Source organism: Brachyhypopomus gauderio, chromosome 1 (genome assembly GCF_052324685.1).
Source record: "Brachyhypopomus gauderio isolate BG-103 chromosome 1, BGAUD_0.2, whole genome shotgun sequence".
Classification (NCBI taxonomy): Eukaryota; Metazoa; Chordata; class Actinopteri; order Gymnotiformes; family Hypopomidae; genus Brachyhypopomus; species Brachyhypopomus gauderio.
Genome location: NC_135211.1, coordinates 27,947,169 through 27,969,234, shown reverse-complemented (window position 1 = coordinate 27,969,234; position 22,066 = coordinate 27,947,169). Strand labels below are relative to the sequence as shown.

Sequence of the window (22,066 nt, the reverse complement as noted above, 5' to 3'; positions counted from 1 at the left end):
CACATCCACCCTCCCCACCCACTCGTGCCTTATGGAGCCGTTAAACGGCTTCTGAACCGCAGCATGCCACCGCCCCTGTAATTCTGTCAGAGTGCCCCATTTGGGAAATTAATTATGGTTGGAATAGAGCGGGGCACAAAGCAGCTGTCAGGTGCCGTCGGGGGACGTGGCTCGGATGTCGTCGCCTCTGCTGTGCTCCTTGTTTGGCAGCACCTGGAGGAAAGGTGGAGGAAAGGTGGAGGAAAGGTGGTGCTGATTGCTGAGTTCATTAAGGGGCTCCTTGAGAGCTGTGGAGGTTGTAGGTCTGATTCCCCAGGTTTCCTCAGGTATGACAGCGTTAGACACCCCCCCCCATCATTTACCCACTGTGAATACCACGTTCTCTGTGATGCGGGCACACCCCAATCCGGACAGGTTTTTGTCCCGCACGACACAACCTTTCGGGTTGTCAGCCAAGCGGGGATTGGACGTGGTAGTGGCGACACGAGCTCTTCGTTTCAGTCGTGTACACTCGGCGATGGCTTCCAGCCCACATGCTGAGGCCAGGCAGCGGAATCGATAGAAATCTGATTGACATTAAGCAGGGAGTTGTGGGTCAGCATCGCCCCCTTGAGGGCATCGCGCGCTGCAGTCTCTGCGCGGTCAGCAGACTTGGCCCTGAGGGAGAGGTCTGCCCAGATCACTGCCTGCATGTCAGCAAGTGCTTTGTCTCAATTCTCATCTCTTCACTCTCCTCTGTTCCCTAAAGCTTTCACAAACGATCGGTGTGTTCAGGTACAATAAGTTGCATGTTCGCCGTAAGCCAGTCAGGTGCATCCTAGCTGTGATTGGCTCCCTCTCATCACACGGTCGGTTTTGTGTGTTGTCAGGATAGTGGGATGGGACACCACCTTTATATCTTTATTTTGTATCATTTATGGATTATTGTGCTCTTGCTTTCTCTTGACTTTTACTATATTCTGTGTATTTATTGCTCCTGTGGTCCTTGTACAAACTGTTTTATGTGTAGCGCTGCCAGCCATATTCTCCCTCCTGGGACAATAAAGATGTGAATTCAACTGAATCAAAGAGAGAGAGGGAGAGAGAGAATCTTGTTCTATGCTTATGGAGTGACAGTGTTCTGGTATCCATGTAACATTTCTGTATTCACTGTGATTTATTTATTTTAATGAGGAAAATAAATTTTTCAACAAACAGCATCCATTGATATTGATTCTTTAGCATGGCTTCTAAATTTTGCTGAGGCCTTCACTAGACGCGTCAGCGTGGATGCCAACATCAGCACCAGAGTTCAGGCTTGTCCAATCACAGGGGAGCTGATGCTATCTTCCAGGATGGAGAGCTCATTTTTATTGAGCCTCTCGCCAAGATGACTGCGGTCTTCTCCCTCAGCTACTGGTGTGCTCCTCTCATGTTCAGGGCTTCACTGCACTGTTCCAGGGAGGAACCGTCCGAGGTGGCTGCTGTCACACCGATTCCAAAATGTGCTGTCAGGAGTTGACGAAATGTGACGAACATCTCATCGAACATCCAAAAACATATATACCAAAACAAACCAACCGAAATAAATAAATAAATGAAGCTGATAGCCAATGAAACTGATTGAGAATCACAATGATGTGGGGTGACCTTTAAGAATGGTCAAGAGCTGTGGCGGCAGAGATTTAATAGTGAGGAAAGTGAGGAAGTGTGGACAGAGTCCAGCCCCTGGGGAACCCCTCGTGCAACACAGGCGGACTTGTGCTTGCAAATGGCAACACGATGATGTCTGCCAGTGATGTGAAGCTCAGAACCAGACAAGTGAAAAGTTCAATTACCAACAGCTAAGAGACAAGAAATTAGATGGTGCCATGTCCTCAGTTCTCAGTAATTAATGTCTGGTGTAATGTTTTATTAATGTTTGCAATGCATTTTCTGCTCTTGTGTTTTGCTCTTATTCTTTTGTTTTATGTTTTCGGTTATTTAGATTTGATCTGTTTTATTTTGTCCTAATGCGTCTTTGAGTAAAGCACTTTGTAAACTTCGTTTTTTAAATAATGTGCTATGTAAATAAAGATTATTTTATTAGTGTTGTTGTCATTAGTAGTAGTAGCAGTAGTAGTATTAATGTAATAAATGCATCACTGAGACCAAGAAGGAGGTGAGAGTAGACGACCCCGTGTAGACGACCCCGTGTAGACGACCCCGTGTAGACGACCCGTGTAGACGACCCGTGTAGACGACCCCGGCGCCTCAGGGTGAGGAGAGGGAAGCAGCTTGTATAGGACACACAGACGTAATATTTGTGCTTCAAAAAGATTGTAGTTGGAGTTTCATCATCATTCATCATTGTGGGGATATGTTCCTTTCCAACACAGGCAGATAGGAAATCGGTTGATAATTTTTCAGTAAGACAGGGTGCCAACCGGGTTTCTTATTTCCTTTGAGTAGTAGGAACAGTACCAAAAACAAATGAGGTCTTAGAGAGATGACAGACATTTCCTGAAAACGCGGTGGTGGCCAGATCGAGGAGTTCTGCCTTAGATTTTGAAACAAATTCTGAGAAAAGATTACAAGAAATGTAAAAAGAAAATCTTAATACATGTAATTTTTTTTTTCTGTGATGGTTGGTCAGACCTGCTGTGTTTGCATAAAAGTGCGGCGCGGCGTTTGTGGAAGAGGCGTGTGTGTGTGTGTGTGTGTGTGTGTGTGTGTGTGTGTGTGTACTGCACACTTGCACACCCTGTGCTGTCTGGGGGCGTGAGAGTCCATTAGGATGTGGGAGTCACGGCCCCTCCCCTACTCTGAAAGTGTGATTAGCTGTGCGGTTGCTGTGGCAGTGAGGGCTGGAGGGGTGGGAAGGTTAATTTCATCACCCTGCAGGATTAAAAAAAGCACAAACGTAATGCGGAGAAAGCAGGGAAGAGGGCTGAGATAGCAGCCGCCTCCCAGTGACCTTTAGACACGGCGAGGCAAACAGGAGGCGTCGTCCAGACTGCTGTTAGGAGGTTTTCAGTAGGGGGAGTCTGTTGACATCTTTCCAAAAGTATTTCTTCAACACACTTACACTTAGATTTTATAATGAATTTAACTGATCGTTTTACCAGAATTGAATTTACTGCCCAAAATAACTGAATGTCCGAGCTGTGTTTTCAGTGCATCATGGAGCCTTCAAGAATGGTGTCTACACAGGTTCATGAGTCTTAATTTTTTCATTTGACATGAAATGACATGTGTGGAGAATTGGTGTTGTATGGCTTTTTACAGGGGACATTAGATGAAGACACTATTCATGATGATGATGGCTGCAGTAACACAATGGGAAAGATGGGAGGGGCTCTCCTCCCCCACTATGAGTGGGACACAGCCGGACTGGATAGCTTATCTCCAGTGGGGGGGATAAAGTAGGAGCGGGAATGCTTAAGGAATCTAGCTTACGTAATGTAAAATAAATACATCTATTTTATTTTTGTAGATTATGTTCTGGAAAAATAAAACACCCAGGCACAGTGGATACCTGTCACTGCACAGCACTTCCATAATGGAAAGCCAGTTAGCTAGAGGAGGACTAGATAAAGGAGGAGAAGAGGAGGAGAAGAGGAGGGTGTTGGACCTCTCAGCATCTCCTGTGCTACAGCCAAGCGCCTTCTGTTCAATGAGCACTGGAATTGCTTCATAGTATGTGAGCACTTAGGATTGTGCCTGCTGACTAAAACATCCCCCAAATACATCCACTAAAACATCCCTAAAATATCCCCTAAAACACCCCCCAAAAACACCCCCAAAACATCCCCTAAAACACCTCCAAACACCAAACACACACCCTAATCACCCCTTAAAATATCCCCCAAAACACACCCTAGAACACCCCATCAAATACCTCCAAAAACCCAAAACAAGGCCCATCACTGCCTCTGTTATGTCTGCAGTCTGGGTACAAAGACGCATCTGACCAAATAACACCACAACTCACCGTAAACAATAATGTTCTCCAGCTATGAGAAGATTGAACACAGTGTTCTAAATCCAGAATGCTAACACACACACACACACACACACACACACACACACACACACACACACACACACACCTGCAGGTGCCAGGAAAAGCCCCATTCTGTATGTTTAGATCAAGAATATTCCACTTGTTCAGCATTCATTGAATAGGCGTATTAATAATAAATTTGACTGCAGTGTCTTAAAGTAAAGTCATTTGATATAGTTTGCACATAAGGCTGTTATGTGGTATTTTTACTTCAGTAACCCATTTGCTTTCTGTTATATACATTCAGCGCAGTTATTTGATGTGGGTGGGAGAATCATTCACTTGGTGCATGATTAAAAAACTGCTGACTCATGCAGTGTTGTTGAGTCACATTAAAGCCTCTTTTTACAGTAGCAAATCTTTCAAGGCTGAAGTTGGGGGCGGGGCATGATGAGACAGTGATGAGGCTGAAGATGGGGGCGGGGCATGATGAGAGTGATGAGGCTGAAGTTGGGGGCAGGGCATGATGAGACCGTGATGAGGCTAAAGATGGGGGCGGGGCATGATGAGACCGTGATGAGGCTAAAGATGGGGGCGGGGCATGATGAGACAGTGATGAGGCTGAAGATGGGGGCGGGGCATGATGAGACAGTGATGAGGCTGAAGTTGGGGGCGGGGCATGATGAGACAGTGATGAGGCTGAAGATGGGGGCGGGGCATGATGAGAGTGATGAGGCTGAAGTTGGGGGCAGGGCATGATGAGACAGTGATGAGGCTGAAGTTGGGGGCAGGGCATGATGAGACAGTGATGAGGCTGAAGTTGGGGGCAGGGCATGATGAGACAGTGATGAGGCTGAAGTTGGGGGCGGGGCATGATGAGACAGTGATGAGGCTGAAGTTGGGGGCGGGGCATGATAAGACCGTGATGAGGTCAGTATCTGTGGAATCTGGAATGATTAAGGTTTTTTTTTTTTTTAACCTGGGCTTCCTCCAACAATGGCTGAGCAAGACTTTTTACTGTGTAATTATTCGTAGACAGCCCAACCAATCTGTTCCATCCAGTCAAAATATTTTTTTTTTCCAAGAGGAGAAAAGCGAGTTTTTGTTTGTTTTTTTTGTTTGTTTGATTTTGAGTTTCAACACTCAAAATCACAATGGCACCGACAGCTTGAATTTTTTAAACAGGTTTAGAAACCAGGTTTAGAAGCTGTGTTCACTTAAAAAGTTCTCCTCAAAAGGGACCACACCCTCCCCAATCCAGAACTGGAGACAGAGTAAACGTGGATATCAGATGTTGAAAAATGGAATGGATTCATTATTCTAATTAAGACACTAAAAGCTTTTTCAGGCAAAAACAGCAACCATGTTCTCAACAAGCAGAGGACGTGTAGTAAATCGGCATTCCTGAGTGCTCAAATGCCCAGCTGGTTTAAGGAACCAGTAATGAACTTAATCCTGCTCATTCATCCAGAAACAAGGTGAAAGTATCACTGTGGTGGCGAGAGCTGTAATTACAACTGTTGTTGTCTAATTTCATCAATCACAGTGAGTGCTTTCTCCTGTTTATTGTGTAACGCTTTTATCATGCATGTGTAAGTGTACTATTTACAACACCCATTGAATGCGCACATAACAGCTGTCTTTGTATGCACTTTACGTTGTATAGAGCTTCCATTTCTACAACTGGTCCCCTGAGATTGGATGTGGTCCCATGTACTGATTAAGTAACAGGGTTTTCTGTGATGATGATATAATTGTCCCTTACGCAGAACAGGATCAGTGTATGTCCTATTTCAAGAAGGGTTTTCAGTCAGAACAACGCTGGCATAAAAATGCAGGTAATTTTCAGAATGAACAGTATGAAGGTTTAACATATGACTGTGTTTCTAACAAATGATTTGGAGTGCAGAAGATGTGATTTAACTGTGTACACAAGCATGTCTGGAAAGATGATGATTCACCCTGATTGGACCTCGTTAGAGCAACCGTGATTAGGCCCTTAAGACCTGGTGCTCTCTGCAATCGAGCAGCTGTGGTGGTTTTCGTTTGTATGACATTTTCTTATTTTTCAGTGGAGGTTTATTTTTTTTTAATACTTCTGACAAATACATTGTTTTTGTCTTTGAGAGTGTGGTTGAGGTATGTGACTAGTAGAAGTTATTATAACCAAATATGGAGCAGTTCTCACAAGCAGCAGTGACTGTCCACGTCCCGTGACACATTCATTTGTGAGGATTTTGGATAGTTTGAACCAAATTATGTTAGGTGGTGTAGCTCATTATCTCCAGATTATATTGAATGTGTGTAAAGTTGAGCAGCCCGTCTGGTGGCTCAAGCTGTTGCCTGAGGTGGGTGTTCTTCCCTGGTTACTGCAGGGCTACAGAACAGAGGGACTGTACTCGCAGACATCTGCCCCCTGACCACAGCCTGCTGTGCTGCCGGGACTGGAAGTGTTGAAGCTGCGGTGTTGAAGCTCATGTGCTGAAGCCACAGTGTTGAAGCTGCCATGTTTGCTTTGCATACGTCTTACACTGCAGGAACACACACGCCCGAGCTTCGAGTTCTTGAAAGGCCCAAGCGCACCTCCAAACATTTTTTTACTTGTTTATTTATTTATTTTGGAGAATTGCTTGTCAGCACCTGGTGTAGTTTGCTTTGATGGCGTTTGCTGATCAGTGCACAAAGTTGTCAAGACATCAGAGCACATTTCAGTTTTAAAGTACCTTGTCCTAAATGCTGATTTGGCGTACAGTGACAGGTATGACAGATATCCAGGAGCAGTTAGCATCATCTAATTAGCCCGATGATAACCATGCTTCCCAGCTGTCTGTCAGGTTAGTCACAGTTCTCATTGCTACACTCTATTCTCCAGGGATCAAATTTCTTGCTTGTTTTTCCCAATTTGGGAAGAATTTTCAAGCCCTTTTATATTTCTCATTACAACAGCCAGCTGCATGGGGTTAGCCAGTGAACAGGGGTTTGAACAACACAGGGAAAAACAGCCACTTCACGTTTAATGTCAAAGTCGATATTGTTGACTGGCACTGTGTTTTTGGCATTAGTCTGAGAGCTCTGTCTTTGATCACACATGACCACATTCCTCGCCAACACTGTTGTGTGAAACCTTTGATGTAGCATTGTTGAATACTGAGCTATTGTTGTCTTTTGGTAATCATATTTTAAACATATTTCATTCTAAACTAGCTTAGTAGCTTATGATTATCCATTGTACAAGGTGCTAGAATGCACAAATGAAAAGTTGTGGATGTCTGGTTTTTATGGGGAAGCTAAAGTTCCTGCTGGCGTCTCCTTCCTCCTTTAAAGTTTTTCCATAACAAACAACACTTCTGATACACCGGGGTCCTGTTTGTTAACCCTGGAGTGGCATTATGTAGTTAACCCAGTGCTGACTGTTTACATGACTTTTATTTCAAGTGTTCCACGATAGTCGCACATTGTGTTTTGAACTGTTGGCGTTAGCAGAAAACTCAGCTGGGAATTCTTCTCTGTTGGGTGTTCTGGGAAGACTTGAATGGATACACTGTATTAGCATTTAGCAGATGCTCTTATCCAGAGAGACTTATACAAGCATTTTAGCCATCTTCATAGAGTATCCTTAGCTAGCACAAATAAGTCAGAGTCCAAAAATAACTGGTCAGAACCGAGTGTCAGTGCTGAAACTCAGAATAAAAGCAACAGAACATTACAAAACAATACTATACAACACAGCACAAGTTAAGTGAAATCACTAACCAAATAGATGCAAATGTAAAGTCATCTTTAGTGACACTGATTTAGTTCATGTGCTTTTCAAAGTGATGAGTTTCCTGTTTGGAGGACAGTGAAGCATATTAGACTATTGTTAGTACCACCAGTGGATTTTCATTCCACCACATGGGGACAAAGTCTTCATGCTTGTCTTCTATGAGTTTTGAAAGGTGGTCTTGAAAGGTAAACTTGACACAACCAGTTACAGGAAACCAGTGAATGAGTCGAGGAGTGACGTGGGGAGTGTTTGGAGTGGTGAACCCTGCTCCAACCCTCTAGATCGCCTTCAAGTGTGTAGAACTGGGTTTTTCCTGGAATAATAATCAGACCGTAATAATAATCAGACCTTTGGTCCAAATTCCAAGACTGACATTTAATAATACAAGGCTAATTTGCAGGCTTGGTCACTTTATGCTTGTGTGTGTGTGTGTGTGTGTGTAATATATATATATATATATATATATATATATATATATATATATATATATATATATATATATATATATATATATATATATATATATATATATATAAACGAGGTTTGTAATCGAAAACATAGCAGGGCTCTGAACACTTGGCTCCTTCTTTGAGCTTGAGTGGGTTAGCCGTCCTGTTATTTATTCTGACAAAGAAATTTTATCGTAGGTTGCCTAAGATACACTTTACTGAGATATGCGCATGGTGTATTTATTGTTTGATAGAGGCAAACCAACCTGCCATCCAGCGTCGAAAAGGAGTGTCTTTTCGGTTTGCAGAACATGCGTCAAGCTGACATGCAGATCCTTGTCATCTTTCTGTAAGGAGCACGAAGAACTCTCCTGTCTTTTTCTTTCAAAGACAAATGTTTGAAAGCTTCCTCAGATCTCCGTCAGAGCAAGCCTTTCGGGTACCTTTCAGTCTGCTCACAGAACCCTATCTCAGAGGTATATCTCCTGAATTATTGAGTAGGGCATGAGGCAAGAGGAGCCCGAGGTGTTTGAGCTACCAGGGGTGTGAATATTAGAACCCTCCATCACACAGCCAGAGCCCCACATACCCAGAAAGCCCTTTGGGACTCAGCACGATATTAACTTGCAAATCATAGGCTGCAAACTAAGCGGTTGGGATCATAGCTGAAATGGGGATGCTGCCGTTCCAGCGGTTAGGGCTCACAGGATTTTACACACCGTCTTTCAGTTTATGCGTTGTGCTCTTATTTTTGTCGAAGCTAATTTAACCCACATGGAGTGCGTTCACGTTAGTCTTTGAACCGCAGGACCGCCACGGATTGCAAAGCCACGAAAAAAGCCTTGGAGGAAACAAATCTGGGTTCTGCTAGCTGTTACACCCAAAGGTAATTAGGTTCTCACAGGTTCTCTCGTCCCACAAAAAGCTGTTTGAACCATAAAATTAAAAAGAGGCAGAAAAGTAATAAATCTCGTTTTGAAGTAATATATTTGAATTCAAACTATCAATCCACGGGAAATATTCTAGGTTATGAAGTCCAAATGGCCTTTGAGATTTCATGGACCACTAAATGAAAGTCACAGTAGCCAAGATATATGACACACCTCACCTGAAATTACAGTCTCAACTTTTTCCAGTTTGCAGCTGCTATGATTTTTGCCCCAGTGGACAAGAGCTCAGTGTGACTAAAAACGTTTATCTGTGCTGTATTTTAAAATTCAGACAAAGAGAGAGGAATGACTCAAATCTCCCGATGAGTGGGGGTGAGAGGCACAAGATGGTGTCTGTCCTCACATTAGAAAGTGAAATGATCTCACTCCATTTACACCGCCTGTCCTTGTGTATCTGTTTATAGAGTGGTAGTAACAGGAACTTTTTTTGCTGCTGATTGTGTGTTTGTGTTTTGCCTTTTCAGGATGGAGAGTGAGGCCTTGCGGATTTCTAATGTCAGGTATGACGGAGCGGTATTCCCATATCCCCCATCACCACACTTCCTCCATATATCATTCCAATCCACGTGCTCTCTTTCCTGACATCAAGCCCATGCGTGCGCCTGTTCCGTTTGGAGCATCCCTTCTGTCCTCAGGGAGCACTTCCCCCCGGCGGACACGCGTGCTTCTGACAGGCTTTTAGCGCCGTTCAGCATCCCAGTGGCCTGTTATTTAAGAGGCTTTCACAGTCAGTCAAACGCCAGCCCAAACCAACTTTCTGAATTGGTTTTAGAGTGTTCAAAAAGGACTTGCCAAATACAGCATGAAAGAGGTAGAGTTTTCTAGACTCTTCCAGACTTCTGGAGTCTCCCCAGCGATCTCACACAGGTGTGTACACCAACCCAGCAACCCTGAGTTTGTTGATGTCTGCCTGGTGTTGAATTGGCTCTCCGCAGCTAGACTGGTGTAAAAGATTTACAGCCAGAAGAAAGCTCAGTGGCCTTCAGACATACTGCTGGGCTGTCCACCGTCTGGATTATTTTTTCAAGCGTGTATGTTTTGCCTGTTTGTTTTGAGCATTCAAGAGTTTTCCTGTGTCTCAAGAGTTGTTTATCTCAGTTGAGTCTTGCTATTTTCCCAAATCTTCGTACAGCCAAACTACTGGAAGGATTTGTCCATAGAAAGGAAAATGATGGAGAATCAGCATTATATTTGAAGTACAGATCTGAAATGCATCACAAACAGTAGATGCCCAAACTATCTGAAGCTGACTGCCAGCTCGCCTCATCCTGACGGGAGTGGGAGAGACTCTTGTGGCATCTGTCTTCCTGACACTCGAGTTAGACGTTGTGGACACTTCTGTCTATCAGAGCTCTGCCATGGGGTTCTTCACCATGGCGATAGATGCACCCAGAGAACAAGCCGATTGCTCTGAACGGCTGGCGTTTCTGTGGGCAGATGTTATATTGCGTTGTTTTTTGAAGGGCCGATTAAGTGATCCTTCAGATGGCTTTCACGTTTCCAGACTGGAGGTAGTGGGTAAAGCCTCGAGTGGTCTGATAGACGATGGACAACTGCTGTGTGCATGCATTGAATATTTACAAGTGCAGAGACACAGTGAGGTTCTGATGTGAAAACAATATTTTGTTGCTGCTATTTTTCGCCCATCTGCTATAATTCCTCAGGCTTCTAACACACATTCCACATCTTTTTGGTCCAAACAGAACAGCGACGTCGTCTTATTCAAGGTTTTATTCTGACCCCCATCATGCCCAGATTTCTTCAAGCCTACTAAATGCATGCTGGGTATTTGATGGGGACCTCAGCCCAGCAGAAGACTGACCAGCGTCTGAGCCAGGCATAATGAGCAGAGTGTCAATTAGACGGGGATTGGATTAGAGCAACAGCTTTAGTGCCTTCGACAGACGCCGATTGTCAGCATCCTGTGGTTGTAATTACCTGAGACTGCACAGTCTTGGTTTTTAATAGCCTGAGGGGGCGGAGTTGAAAGTGGGAGGCGGGTAATAAGGTAATGAGGAGGGTGTCGGCTTGGTTATCAGTAAGAGAGAGGAACCGTGAGGGGAGGGGAGGCTGTTGTTACAGAGCATCTCTTCTTCATATTAACTGTGGTAGCACACTCTTTGCTTATTTGGTTATAGACGGAAAATTAAGTTGGCTTTGAGTTTGTAGAATCCCCTACGCCCTTTAGGTTCCATTTATTTTCGTGAGGTTAAGTTTGGCATGTGGTTTCCTGTCGGATCGTTGATGGAGGAAGACTGAATTTCTGAGCTTCCTCTTCTGGCTGGAGGCTGATGCATGTTGCCTCTCTTTGATGTGGAAGCTCTGTCATCCCGACAGGCAGGTTACGTTTCTGGGGAGTCCTGTTGCAGTCCCACCACGCAGCCATGGTGAGGCCACACCCAGCTACCCCATGCAAGGTTCTGCTTTATCCCGAGAGATTCACCCAGCCCGCTTCAGGAAGGGATGAGTTCTCCTCAAGGAGATGCCGTTTTTTCAGAGAAACGGGTTTGTTCTGACAGCACTGAATACACGTTCACAACGGTGCAAAAACTCCGGTGGCAGGTATCGGGCACAACCAGAGTGCAGTGTGCACACACAGGCATATAAACCAGACCCTGCTGCTTTTGTTATATCAGCAGTCATGCTTTGATAACAAAGGGGACACGCAGAAGCCAACGTCAGTGTTGTTTCAACCATAGTTTAAATTTCTTCCTCTCCAGTTTGCTGCTTTCATGATGTTTGGTGACAAGTTGAACCTTTTGAGGACAAAACGACTATTGTTCCAACTCCTGTAACATTTTAGAAAGTGTGTGTGTGTGTGTGTGTGTGTGTGTGCGCGCGCGCGTGCGTGCGTGTGTGTATGTGTGTGTGCGTGTCTGTGTGTGTGTGTGCATGACAGTGAGAGATTAGAACATGCTGTAAAAACAGTTGATATTTCTGTGTAATTTCTAATGTGATATTACATATATGATATTCTATTTTAAGTCTGTTTTAATCATTTTTATTTAAATGGTTGAAAAATGTTCAATACGAGACATTGAAAATAGTGGTTCTTTTATATAATATTAATGCATTTTGCAATAATCAGTGCCGTTTGTTAAAATCTAGCACCGTAAAAATGAAACTTCAGTAAACGGGATCAGAACCTGTCTCTGTCTGTGGTTATACTTTCCTATACTTCCTCTTCCTCCCAAACAAGTGTTTCTGTGTGTGTGTGTGTGTCCTCTATGTTTTCCTCCTGGCCTCTCTCTCTTTCTTTCTCTCTCCCTCATCTGCCATCCTGTTATGTTAGTTTGTAACTGTTCCAGCTGTTTTGTTCTCTGCTAGAGCTATAGAGCTCTCTTGGTGTGCGTGCATGGGAGTGTGTGTGTGTGTGTGTGTGTGTGTGTGTGTGTGTGTGTGTGAGTGTGTGTGTGTGTGTGTGTGTGTGTGTGTGTGTGTGTGTGTGTGAGAGAGAGAGAGTGTGTGTGTGTGTGTGTGTGTGTGTGTGTGTGAGTGTGTGTGTGTGTGTGTGTGTGAGAGAGAGAGAGAGTGTGTGCGTGTGTGTGTGTGCATGTTTGCACTGTGCTCACATAACAGACTGTATTCTCCTGGTTGTAACCAGTTCCAAAGTTAGGGGGTGCAGGGGGTGTATTGTACCTTGATAAAAAAATATTCGACATGCTCTACAAAATGGCGGTTGGCATATATTAAAGAAACTGAACTACTGGAAGTTGTGGGTTTGAGCTAGCAGTCTTGCTGTCATCTCCGTAATGTTGCTTATCACCCATGCCCTTATTCCCGGGCTGGCCTGCTGCGGTTTTAATTACTGAACGCCACTGAAATGACTAGCGCTTCCTAAAAACGGCGTCTCCCTCAAAGCGGCGCTCCTCGCTGGCCGTTTGTGACGACGCTGCTGCAGCTATAACCGCTGCACAAAGGGACCACGTCCTCATTACGATATAGAATTGATTAAGTGGATTGTTATTCGCCGCAGCGAAGAGCACGGGCTTCCTATTGAGTGTGCTGGCCATTAGCTTAATTAGGTTTTAGCTACATGTTTGCTTTCCACAGACAAAGATGCTCAGTTGTGTGAGATATAAAGAAAGCTTTTAGAAGACCTTAACTGCTGCTATCTGATCAAGGAAAAAATGTAAATGTAACCACAACAGGATATCTTTTCCGACACCAGGCGCCTCATGCACATGGCTTGTAACACAGTTGTGTTGCCACCTGTCCCGGTTTTCACGTACCTGTCCCGGTTTTCCCGGGACTGTCCCGGATTGTCCCGGTTTTTCTTCTTTTTAATATTCGGTCCCGTCAAAAAAAACTAGGTTAGTTCAAACATTTAGTTCAGACTGTTTCTGCACACTTTAAATCTGTTTTTTTCTCTCGCTGTGTCCATTTTAAACCCCTCCGGTAACGTTTTACGTTTACGTTACGTACCCCCCCCCCCCCCCCCCGCTCAACAACTTACGTTCGCCACCCTGTGTCAGTATGACAGTGTCCTTGTTTTTTGTCAAACCTAGGTGGCAACCCTATAACACAGTCACTCACAGACGTTTAGCAGGGTAAGTATTATCCACGAGGGGGTGCTGTGTAGAAGTGCTGCTTTGTGCCTGTGACACTGAAATCTCAGGGATTGAATCCCACTGGCCTGACGATTACCTCTAATGCTCTGTAATAAACTCCCTAGTGCGGATGTCTGTACATGATTGAGCTTGTGTGTGTGTCCTCGTGTGTTTAGGACGTGCTCCACAGAGCAGAGCTAGGGGGCGCCATAGCAGATGAGCCTGAGCTGGAGATTAGAGCGCTGCTCTATCACTGATGTTAGATTAGCCAGAGGATGGTGTCCTGTGGGTAATCTCAGATCGTCATGGCGCTTGGGCGGGATGTGCTGCTACGGTAACTAGTGTCAAACCTGTTCATATAGGAGACTGTCTGTGTTAAGATCTCACATACTGAATACAGTGCTGTTCAAATCAATTTCACAGTGCAGCTCTTTTAGAGAAGGTCCCTGCTGAGATCTTTCTCCTGCTGAGATATTTCTCCTCCTCCATGTATAAATAAGTAGACTGAAGAGACAATACTTTTTTGTTGGGGGGGGGGGTTATTTCCCCTTCTTAACATATGATTCAGATATTATGTTAATAACTAATTATCGAGCCCTGCTTCTGGAATTTCCTCGCAGTGTGTCGTGTTCTGGAAGCTCAGCCCTGCGATAACTCGGCCCTTTAGCTGGAAATGTAAGCAGCCGTGTGAGTGTGTTGGGGGCGTGAGAGAGAACGTATGGGGAACTGTGAGTGTGTTGGGGGCGTGAGAGAGAACGTATGGGGAACTGTGAGTGTTTGGGGGCGTGAGAGAGAACGTATGGGGAACTGTGAGTGTTTGGGGACGTGAGAGAGAACGTATGGGGAACTGTGAGTGTGTTGGGGGCGTGAGAGAGAACGTATGGGGAACTGTGAGTGTGTTGGGGGCGTGAGAGAGAACGTATGGGGAACTGTGAGCGGGATCGTCCGAGCATCGCTCACTCCAAAAGGGCAGACGCCGGTTACCACGGCTGCGTCCATGACCGATCTGAGCGTTGCACTTATCCAGTTCCCATGGAAACCTCACACCCCTTTCTTCCACCCTCGCTATATAGACTCGTATGCTGTCATGTGCAGTGCATGTGACTACCTGTGTGGGAGTATTTACAAACATGCTTGTGTGTGTACGCTGTCACCATGCGTACGTGTGTGAGTCGACTCCGATCAGTTTGCCAGCAGCTGGCTCCGGGGCCCAAGTTGGCTGTCTGTGCACAGGAGCAGAGCTCTCCCATCTCCCCCTGCTCTCCAGAACTCCCCCATCTCCCCCTACTCTCCAGAACTCCCCCATCTCCCCCTGTTCTCCAGAACTCCCCCATCTCCCCCTGTTCTCCAGAACTCCCCCATCTCCCCCTGTTCTCCAGAGCTCTCCCATCTCCCCCTGTTCTCCAGAACTCCCCCATCTCCCCCTGTTCTCCAGAACTCCCCCATCTCCCCCTGTTCTCCAGAACTCCCCCATCTCCCCCTGTTCTCCAGAGCTCTCCCATCTCCCCCTGTTCTCCAGAACTCCCCCATCTCCCCCTGCTCTCCAGAGCTCTCCCATCTCCCCCTGTTCTCCAGAGCTCTCCCATCTCCCCCTGCTCTCCAGAACTCCCCCATCTCCCCCTACTCTCCAGAACTCCCCCATCTCCCCCTGCTCTCCAGAACTCCCCCATCTCCCCCTGTTCTCCAGAACTCCCCCATCTCCCCCTGTTCTCCAGAGCTCTCCCATCTCCCCCTGCTCTCCAGAACTCCCCCATCTCCCCCTGCTCTCCAGAGCTCTCCCATCTCCCCCTGTTCTCCAGAACTCCCTCATCTCCCCCTGCTCTCCAGAGCTCTCCCATCTCCCCCTGTTCTCCAGAGCTCTCCCATCTCCCCCTGCTCTCCAGAACTCCCCCATCTCCCCCTGTTCTCCAGAACTCCCCCATCTCCCCCTGCTCTCCAGAACTCCCCCATCTCCCCCTGTTCTCCAGAACTCCCCCATCTCCCCCTGTTCTCCAGAGCTCTCCCATCTCCCCCTGTTCTCCAGAACTCCCCCATCTCCCCCTGTTCTCCAGAGCTCTCCCATCTCCCCCTGTTCTCCAGAACTCCCCCATCTCCCCCTGCTCTCCAGAGCTCTCCCATCTCCCCCTGTTCTCCAGAACTCCCCCATCTCCCCCTGCTCTCCAGAGCTCTCCCATCTCCCCCTGTTCTCCAGAGCTCTCCAATCTCCCCCTACTCTCCAGAACTCCCCCATCTCCCCCTGTTCTCCAGAACTCTCCCATCTCCCCCTGTTCTCCAGAACTCTCCAATCTCCCCCTACTCTCCAGAACTCCCCCATCTCCCCCTGTTCTCCAGAACTCTCCCATCTCCCCCTGCTCTCCAGAACTATCCCATCTCCCCCTGTTCTCCAGAACTCTCCAATCTCCCCCTACTCTCCAGAACTCCCCCATCTCCCCCTGTTCTCCAGAACTCTCCCATCTCCCCCTGCTCTCCAGAACTATCCCATCTCCCCCTGCTCTCCAGAACTCCCCCATCTCCCCCTGCTCTCCAGAACTCCCCCATCTCCCCCTACTCTCCAGAACTCCCCCATCTCCCCCTACTCTCCAGAACTCCCCCATCTCCCCCTGCTCTCCAGAGCTCTCCCATCTCCCCCTACTCTCCAGAACTCCCCCATCTCCCCCTGTTCTCCAGAACTCCCCCATCTCCCCCTACTCTCCAGAACTCCCCCATCTCCCCCTGTTCTCCAGAACTCCCCCATCTCCCCCTGTTCTCCAGAACTCCCCCATCTCCCCCTGTTCTCCAGAACTCCCCCATCTCCCCCTACTCTCCAGAACTCCCCCATCTCCCCCTACTCTCCAGAACTCCCCCATCTCCCCCTGCTCTCCAGAACTCCCCCATCTCCCCCTGTTCTCCAGAACTCTCCCATCTCCCCCTGCTCTCCAGAACTCCCCCATCTCCCCCTGTTCTCCAGAACTCTCCCATCTCCCCCTGCTCTCCAGAACTCCCCCATCTCCCCCTGTTCTCCAGAACTCTCCCATCTCCCCCTGCTCTCCAGAACTCCCCCATCTCCCCCTGCTCTCCAGGGCAGGAACACCCAACCAGCTCCTCCACATACAAACACACAGCATCACCACACAGCACCTTTGGATTACACTCTACACCACTCCCACTGCTGGAGTTCATCGGACGTCTCCATCGAGTCAAAGTCAGGTTCATTCCCCCAGCATTCGCACCACAGACGTGTTGAAGAACGAAATACAGTTTCTCTAGGACACAGTTACATTTGACGCTCAACAGCAACAGTGCAAAAGTTCATCAGTGCAGAAATGAGAAATACAGTCAGAGGTGCAACAAACAGAATAAACTGTGCACAACTCCATACAATAAACTATACACATCTCTGTACAACACAAGTGATATGATTGGATGTTAGATATGCAGATCTGTCCAGCAGTCGGACTGTCTACAGGAAACCACTGTTCTGGTCCAGAAGACTTGCCTCTGCAGCTGCCGACCAGACAGGAACATTGTAAATAGACCATGAGAGGACTGTCAGAGATCCTTCCAATTTCCGCAGGACTTCCTTACACACGTTGGTGTAAATGTGCCTGACGGCAGGAAATGTGACCAATACATGTACTGCGTGTGTGTGTGTATATATATAGCAGCCCTCTGTTCTCCACTGTTCTCCATAAGCATCTTGTATTTGTTCCAGAAGTCCACTTTTTTCCCCCATCAGATTCCACTGGTTCCCCAACATCTGTTGTTTACCAGGAAACATCTGAGCCAGTGTGACTCTCTTGTTTTGAACACTTGTTATTAGTGAAGTAGGCAGGTAACGTTAAGGATCTTGCCCAAGCGGCCACACTGGAATCACTCTTGGTGGGATTCAAACACCCTGCACTCCTGCACACATACACACAAACACACGATAGATAGATAGATAGATAGATAGATAGATAGATAGATAGATAGATAGATAGATAGACAGACAGACACACACACACACACACACATACATACATGTTTTCTGTGTTTCTGTATTATGTTCCATGCCCCTGTTCAGCCCCTCGTTTCATGTCAATAGTTTCACTGGTATTCAATTTAGGTTTTGTATTTATACTCCTGCTTTCGTTTCCTGATTTGCTGGTCATTGTTTTCCGTGGACTTGTATTTCGGCGATCACTTGTTGTGTTCTGTTTTGGCGTTCGTGCCTTGGTCACTCCTGTTATTCCTAGTCTACGTTCGTAAGTGTTAATATGATGTTTTTGTCATCCCGACTTTAACTGGTTTGTTCGATTATTTAGTTTGTTTCATGTTTGGTAGTTCCCTGTTTTGCTTGTGTCCTGGCTGTGTTCTTCCCACGTACTTCGTAGTTTAAAAAGTACGAAGTATCGTATCTTTATCATATCTTTTTATGTGATTTAATCATGCGTAGTAGAAGTCTGATCTCTCGTCTTGTGGTATTTACTTGTGGTATGTACAAAGGAGATCCTGAGGACACCAGCTAGCTGGTGGACCCATTCTTCATAGCAGTGTCTGACCCGCTAGGCGGTCAGTACTGCCGGCATGGCATGGCTTGTTCTCCAGTTGGGTCGTCCTCACGTCAGCTGCAATGACAGACAGCACCTGGTCACTGATCGAGGTGTGATTATCAATGCTCCTCCAGTGATTGGCTGCTTCCAAATATGTAGAAGTGTTCAGAGAGGGTGGTGTCAGTGGTGCAGGTGAAGTGATGCTTCCTCCTGTACTTGGTGGTACTTTTAATGGTCTGGTTGTGGTGGTTGTTGTGGCTTACCTCTATGATGTGGGAAGATCGAGAAAGTTCCTGGTTGCAGTAGGATTAAACTTGCAGGAAATGTTCTTTGTGTGAGTGCTCATTTATCTGGTGAACTGTGGTCTAGATGTGAACTATCGAGGACGCCCTCAGTACATGGTCCAACACCTTTTGATCAATACGAACTGTACGAGTACTCAATACGAGTACTGCAGAAAATACCGAAAACATCTCCCTCTTTCCTTTTAAGATTTTTAAGTCATTGTGTATTGTTTTGCAGTTTTTTCCCCAGGTATAATTTTGGGAGCACTCTTTCTTCCTGAGCTGTGAAACACTATTGCTGGAAAGGTTCTATAAATCAGTGGTGGCAGATGGAAGCAGAGACCCACAGCTCGTGAGAGTGTTTCAGCTCCTTTCAGGGTCTGCTACCCCCATCAGCTGAGGGGCTGTGGGGTAGACCTATTTTTGAGGTTATAGGGCCGGTAGTTGGGGGCAGGGTTCTGGACGTTAGGAGTGCAAACATCGGGAGAAATCGCCTGCTACAGATTGGGCATTTGAGCGGGAGTAGAGCTGGAGCAATCATCCAGCTGGATTAAGGGCCATGTGTTGGCAGGTTTATCCAGACATTCATCACTTCCTGTTTGAATGATCCTTTTTTCTTCTCTTTTGCATGTTGGGATGGTCCTGCTGTGTAAACTGAAGGTAATTTCTCTCAAGTTGAACGTTTGCCATGTGCTGATTACAAGGCCTGACTGCAAGGCTGGTGCTTTTGATGAAGTGTTTACTTTATCAGTTATGGTCATCTTTCCGTAGCTTTTCATGGGAGCTTCTCAAAAACCTCAAAAGTGTCCTTGAAGCCACTAATCTGTGCCATTGTATGAGCACTTGCCAACCATTTTGTCCTTTTTATGTCCAGTTTGCTCATGGTTATGTAAGCTTAGAACATGTTCTGGGGCTATAACAGGAGGCCGGCACCCAGGAGTGTGCTCCATGAGACCCTACTGCATGCTGGGTATTTACTGAACACCACGACTGTTGAACAGCACAGCCTCCTCATGCTCAAGCTGCTGAGCATAATAAATAGTACTTCATTTCCCATAGTGCATTCTTTCCCTGTATGGTGCTACTTACGATACACAGGGCATAGGCTGCCTTAATGTATGAGGTAGAGATGGTTTCAAACTGATGAAAACTAAATAATTCACATCACAAAGTGCTTGACACTGTAGTAGTGAATATGGAAACAGTGTTCAGCTATGAATAATTCATTGAGTGGTAGCAGGAAGGAAGGAGTGGGAATTGATCGTTTACCTGCTGCTGTTGGTCTCGTATTCTAAGATGCTGATGAATTAAAGGTGGATTAATTTAGAGGTAAATTCAAAGGAATTTTTTGCTGTGGATAATTGAAGGCTAGCAGCTATAATTGAGTAGAGACTTGTCTGTATGCCAGCTGTATTAAAGTCAACAGTTGCTCTGAGGTAAACATGACCCAGAACACAGATGGGTCAGGGGTCAAATGAGTTTTTAATATTCATATAATATTCCTTCTGGAGCAATGAATGAAGAGGTTTTTTTGTTCCTCCAAAATACAGGTTGCCTCAGGTGTTGGACTAATTGGCTCTAAAATCGAAACATGGTGGATTAGAACTCAAAACACATCTAATTTTTTAAATAAGCTGTTCATACATCTGATTAGGTTACCCCTGGGTTAAATTACCTGTGCCTAATGGTTTTGGGGATTTTTTTTTACCGCAGCTGTGAGAGAAATCAGAGTCGTTTGAGCCATTCTGTCCTCAGGACTAAAACTCTAGTCTATGGGTGTTGTCTGTCAACGAGCAGAGAGTTTTTACGGGACTTCAGATCCCAGGCACAACATGGCAGGCGTGCGGTGGACCTTTTTTATGACTTTGTTTGATGCTGTCCTGTTTTTTGAAAATCGGGGACTCATGAAGCAGGAGACGTGGCCCTACAGACAAGCCAGCAGACACCTTCATTAAATTCCCCTTATAGCAGCCAGCGCGCAGATCACATCTCCTTCAGAGTGCAGACGTAAACTCGACCAGCATTGACTGCTTCACGTTTTAAAATCCATTAAGCTGTGGTGTGACTACTCAGTAAAATAATACAGACCCTGCACACAGCTGAAATAGGTATCTGGGTTATACTCTATAGATGCGCGGTGTCAGTACAAGACTATATAAACTTCACATGTGATATTGTGGCTCAGCACAGAGTGAATATTATGATTTTTGTTCTCAGTCCATTACCGAATGTTCATTCTTAAATGACCCAGTAAGGAAACAAGCTCTTTTAAAAGCACCTTTATCTATGTCTTTAATCATGAAACCTACAAGTGCCTTAACTTAGCACAAAATAGAGAGACACATTAACAGTTATGTTTCTGCAATATACTACCGAGTATTTTGAACCACAAATTTCAACTATATGTGCATCTTTGTTAGGTTTAGGATACTAGGAGGCATTTATGCTGCAAAACCCAAATGCTTGCAATGCTTGATATGCAAGCAGCAAAATAAAAATCAAATCCACACTTCATGTTTCTTTATGAAGTGTCAATCAAGAGACAAATCTTAATAATCTGTTTTCACTCAGAGTGTGTTTTGCATTAATTCATTGTCTACCTGTGCATGTATGTTTGTGTGGTGTTATGTGGTATACACACACACACACATACAGGTGTGTGTGTGTGTGTGTGTGTGTGTGTGTGTGTGTGTGTGTGTGTGTGTGTGTGTGTGTGTGTGTGTGTGTTGTAGTGCGTCCTCCTGCACCTCGTGTGCTACTGAGGCATACACAGATTACCTGGCTGGCTACGTCTACCAAGAGCTCGGAGGCCTCTACACTCTTAGCAACTGCCAGACTCTCTCTCTCTCCTTTCCCCTCTCCTCTCTTCTCTCCTCTCTCTCCTCTCCTCTTTCCCCCTCTCTCCTCTCATTTCTCTCTGCTTTCCTCTGTTCTCTCTCTGTCTCTTCATCTGCTGGGTCTCTCTTCTTTCTTTCTTTCTTTCTTTCTCCTCTTACGTATGATCTGACTCACTGGAACAGGCAGCTCTGCATTCTTGACCCATCAAGCTCCACAAGTGCATTTACAGTGAGACTCCGATCTGACTCCATACAGTCACACCCCATTGTGTCATGTGACCTCCCATCGGGGCTGAACTTGCACCATTGTGTCTCTGCCCTGTACACCTCATCCTGACTCCATTCCTGATGCTGAAATCTCTCCCCTCCATCTTCTAATTGGTGTTGAAATCTGAACATCTGCTTCAACTCTGCTGCACGGCGATACAGCAGAACACCCTGTGAGCTGAACATGTCTTCTCTTTCTCTCTCTTTCCCTTTGAAGACGGCACGCTTCTTTGCCCCCCGAAGTCACAGATAACCAAGTCACCTTTATCGCCCCTCCCAGTCGAAGAAGTTACCCCTGTCGCAAATGGAAGTCCGCGTCGTTTGGGTAAATGGAGAGGTTTACTGTCCGCTTCTCACCGCTCAACACACCTCACAGACGCTGCATGAACACACTGCTCTTGTCTGCATGTGACCTCCGAGCCTTGTGTCACCGCCGCTCCAATGGGCCCCGCCCCCAGCACCAGACTTTTCCTCACCTGTTCCTGTGT

General features: G+C 46.0%; 1 protein-coding gene across 1 annotated transcript in view; it reads left to right on the top strand.

The window, feature by feature from the left end:
* The window catches only part of iqsec1b (IQ motif and Sec7 domain ArfGEF 1b), a 144,931-nt gene that overhangs the window by 24,043 nt on the left and 98,822 nt on the right, over positions 1–22,066 (top strand). The window contains 2 exon segments of the mRNA XM_077007651.1: positions 9,594–9,629; positions 21,796–21,903. Coding sequence (XP_076863766.1) covers positions 9,594–9,629; positions 21,796–21,903 — 144 coding nt within the window.